The 4272-nt window shown below is 37.3% G+C and overlaps 1 protein-coding gene across 1 annotated transcript; it reads right to left on the reverse strand.

Annotated features, from left to right (window-relative positions):
* Window positions 1-228: 228 nt before the first annotated feature.
* On the reverse strand, window positions 229-3666 carry LOC145219695 (uncharacterized). The gene is made up of 8 exons (XM_080087021.1): window positions 3616-3666; window positions 3303-3503; window positions 3095-3245; window positions 1965-2140; window positions 1372-1519; window positions 988-1054; window positions 586-751; window positions 229-445 (listed from the first exon to the last, which is right to left on the reverse strand). The coding sequence occupies exons 1-6, from the start codon at window positions 3664-3666 to the stop codon at window positions 1008-1010; spliced, it is 774 nt and encodes a 257-aa protein (XP_079943147.1). The 3' UTR covers window positions 229-445; window positions 586-751; window positions 988-1007.
* Window positions 3667-4272: the final 606 nt, after the last annotated feature.

Below are 4272 nucleotides of genomic sequence, written 5' to 3' on the forward strand. Positions count from 1 at the left end.
GTGCTGAATTCTGTGTTACATGTTATTAAGTCTCTTAGGATTTCATTTTTAGGTAAACTTTTTGGCAAGCCTGGGAAGTTCCTCAGTTGGAGATTGTGTGCGGAGAATTATGAAGCTGCTTGGGACCAACAAAATGTGGTCTGAATATAGCTACAAAGGTAGAAAAGGAAAAACACCATTCTGTTTTAAGTATGTTTTTTTATAATGGCCCAAATAAATGACATTGAATCCAGATTTTTTTTTATCAGAGGCATGTTTGAGGACATATCTTGGTATAGTATCCTTACTCGATATGTGGTTGAACATTGGAAGACGAGAGAAGACTGTCGGCGTTGAATAGACAAGTCACATTAAGCTTGTTTTGAACATCACGTTGAATCGGATCAGTGGATGGAGCTAGGAATCTCCAGATCAGGAAAGACATCGACACCATATCGTTCTCATTCTGCAAATACATGTCAAAAACTTCAGAAGAACAATAACGGTAAATATATGGTGTCACTTCATCACTGAGTGCAAAAATAATTACTGCAATGCAAATAAATAAGCGACAAACTAGTATGGCGACAAACTATCGCATGTTACCTTGTAGATAGCTTCACACTCCCCCAAGTCAAACACGAACACCGGATCTGACCCCGCGACCTTGCAGTTGTCGTTGAGTTGTGAAAGGGGAGTTTCCCGGTCCAGTGCGATGTAAAGCGTGTCACCAAGTTCATAATCAAGTGTGTGTCGTTCGTGAGGTGTTACTCTGCAAAAAAATAATTAATTGGATAATTTTTTTGAATCATAAAAGAGAATCAGTCAGTTGCATATCTCGTTCTGTCTGAACAGAGTAGTTGATATTGGATTGAGGACATTTGTTTAGAGGCTGATTTGCACAGATAATATTAAGCTACATTTGCAACTTTTTTGAGAGAAAAGTATCAATACGTTTAACATGACACAATATAACAAAGCAATTTAAATAAAAAATCTACAACTTACGTAATAGTCAAATTTTGTTCTCAGCATTCAATGGATGGCGGCGGCTCTAAAGTGATGGTTGGCAAACCTGCAAGGTGATTTAAGAGAAGCTTTTTGAGTCCCAGTTTACCTACGTCTTTAGGGCAAAATTGTAGTACGTCATCTTGAATTTTTACGCGACTATATCTAGGATATGTTCGTTGATTGGTGGCTAAAAATGCCAGTGTAATTAATTCGGGTAGTCAAACTCTATCATTCATGTTATACAAGGTCTGTAATGTTAAATAAGGTTTCATAATGCTGGTTAAATACAAATTCTATAAGTTAGAAACTTGGTGGAATAGTCAGAGAAGCGTGATAGATAAAACCTGATATTCCCACTTGGAAAAAAAACAAAGAAGTCACCTGTAAGAATGACGGTTGCATTAAATCCCATTGAAGTTACATTGCCATCGCTGACGAACAAAACAGTGAGAGTTGTAGAATTAATTCGAACGTCTTGTGCTACTTGATCCCCAGTAAGACTTCGTACATTGTCATTTTCGTCCTTAAACTAGACAATATATAAAATTTAGATCATCACAGCCCAAAATCCTGGCAATGCTTAAGCAAACAAAATAACTTAGAACAACTGCCTTTGAGTATAGGAATATTATCACGAATGTAAATGTTTTCCATAAGAACTATAGTTATAGATGAATAGATTATAATCTGTTAATTGTTGCAATCATAACGATTAAAAACCCCTTTTACATTATTATGGTATACATTAGAAAGATACTATGGGCACTGGTTCAAAAGTAGTCGAAATAATGGGGAAAAAATCTGTTTGAACCCAGGACTTAATATCACCCTTTACATTATTATAGCATACATTAACCTGTGGTCATCATTGGCAACAAGTAAAGTTGTTAAAGTTAACAAATTTGTTCCAGGATGTGCTGGCGAGGTAAACTACTTTAATTTCATGACACTGATGTAAGTAACAGTCAACTCACAAACAGAACATCAGCATCAATTTCAGTGACGAAAGAGGAAAAGTGAAACACAAAGGACGTCATTTCTTCAACTTCAAATCTCCATAGACAGCCAGCGTTGTTTTGGTAATTACTTGGAAAGTTAGGTGACATTAAATGATACACTGTGCCAGTAACATTTTCTCCACACGTTTCAGCTAAAATGTAATTTTAAGTTTAACTTAACTTCGTGTACCCTTAGCATATCGGAAAAGTTAGAAAGGAGTTTTCGTTTTGGGTCGGGTTTGGACGCTCGGTTGATCTTGCTACATTTAGAAAATCTATTAACACAAGAAATCACTCGAGAAAAAGTTCTACATACCGTTAGGTGTCGCAAAAGGCATACGCGAATATTTCAAATGGATTTGTGTCACAACACTGACGATTAGATCTATTAGGGTTAAGGTGGGGCTTCAACCAAAGAACTTAGTTCCTAACCTTAGCCCAGTCTCCGTCTCTCACTTTTAAAATGATACCTACTGTACATTACTTAAGGCAGTGAGTTGCGTATCTGAATTACCAAGTCACGTGACTAGTTAAATGTGCCCCATTCATTCAGCTAAACTAGAATAGGTGACGCATAGAGTTAAATTATTAATTTGGCAGCTAATGGGGGGTATGGTGGAGTTTTGTTGAATTTTAAGTGATAATGCCCTACCGCAACCAAATAGTCCCAACTGTCAGCACTTTGGGATATATACCGCATCAAAGAGGTGTCTGTGCTCTGTCGTAAAGCTTAGTCTAACTCGTCTGTAGGAATTATTAACTTGTCTGTAGGAATTATTTTTCGTGTGCCATGTAAATTTTTAATTGTTCAGGTTACAAATGTCATTTTACTCTAATTCATTCTATTCCATTCTTTGAACGAACAATTTATAGAAATAGAACTTCAACACTGCCACATATGGCGAGGTTTCATTTTTTAAAAATTATTGGGCTTCGTTTGTACTTGTTGCTCAGCTAGAAATTTTTCCGTGGTTCTGAATTAAATTGGTTTTAAATCCTTTACGTATAACAAGGCATTGACTGGAAAAATCTAGTTTGCGATGGAATTCGAACTAACTGCAAAAGTCCACAAAGTGCAAGTGTCAAATCAATATAATCTGACTTACCATCGTGAATAATCAAAACGACAGCAGTCGTGGTGAGATTCGTCAAACAATTCACATAGGCAGATGGGGTTCGAAGTATTACAGGAAAGGACTTCCCTCCACCAGTTATGATTTCAGTCAATTTACCCGAGTCGTCATTGCCCTCGTAAACCTGCGGTAAAAGGTTTAAGGACTAATGCTAAGGGCTAAAGTTTAAGATTTAGGACACCTCACAGTAGTTGTTTTGAGCCAGGAAACCGGAAAGGTAACGGGCCACTATTCGAGTGGATCCCAGATTATGAATAAAACTTGAAGTAAATGTGTCGCAATATGGTGGAATGGTTCTTGCAAACTGACCGCTCACCAAACGCCCGCGGCTGCACTGAGAATCCCCAACTGCAAAATTAAACAATAGATGTAACAACAAGATCTAAAATTAGTCATCAAAAGCTGGAATAGAGGTCGGTTCTTGAAAGTTTGTTTCGTTTAATATATAGCACGACACAACAAACCATGTTTGTCGAAACAAACAATATTTTTACCTTAAGGTATGTGCAAGTGTAAAACCATGCAAATAAACTTATCTCGACCATTCCACATCAGTTACCAAATATGACGTCACACTTTGCGCTGCAGTGACATGTAATTTCAGGAGAATCAATTTTTCTGTTTTATGCTATAAAACATAATTTTCTTGCCGTGCATGGGCGCCCTAATAACGTTATTTTAGATAGGTGTTACGTGATTTTATGACATACCACGGTATATACGTCACAACAACATTTGAAATAAGCAACAAGAATTTGGTCACACAAATAGCCACAAACGTCACAAACACTTGGAACCCTCATTCCATTTATGTTCGGTTGTGCAGATAAAGCGCATTTGTCCAATCAGCATCTCTAGGTCAGGGGTGTGCAACCTTTATTACAGGAGGGCCAGAAATGAAAAACTGGAAGAAACCGCGGGCCGCATGTTCGTTTAACCTAGCCTAGGCTTTCTAGCAGTTGTAGGCACTAATCTAGTTTCTTTTCGTTATTAATCTGATGGCATTATTAGGGGTTATCTCTTTGCAAAACATCAAGTTAAGACGCATAAATTACTGAAGAAAACTGCTATTCAAATTTATTTCTTCCAGTTTTTCATTTCTGGCCCTCCTGTAATAAAGGTTGCACACCCCTGACCTAGAGATGCTGATT

Source organism: Phallusia mammillata, chromosome 3 (genome assembly GCF_965637545.1).
Source record: "Phallusia mammillata chromosome 3, kaPhaMamm4.hap1.1, whole genome shotgun sequence".
In the NCBI taxonomy this organism is placed as follows: Eukaryota; Metazoa; Chordata; class Ascidiacea; order Phlebobranchia; family Ascidiidae; genus Phallusia; species Phallusia mammillata.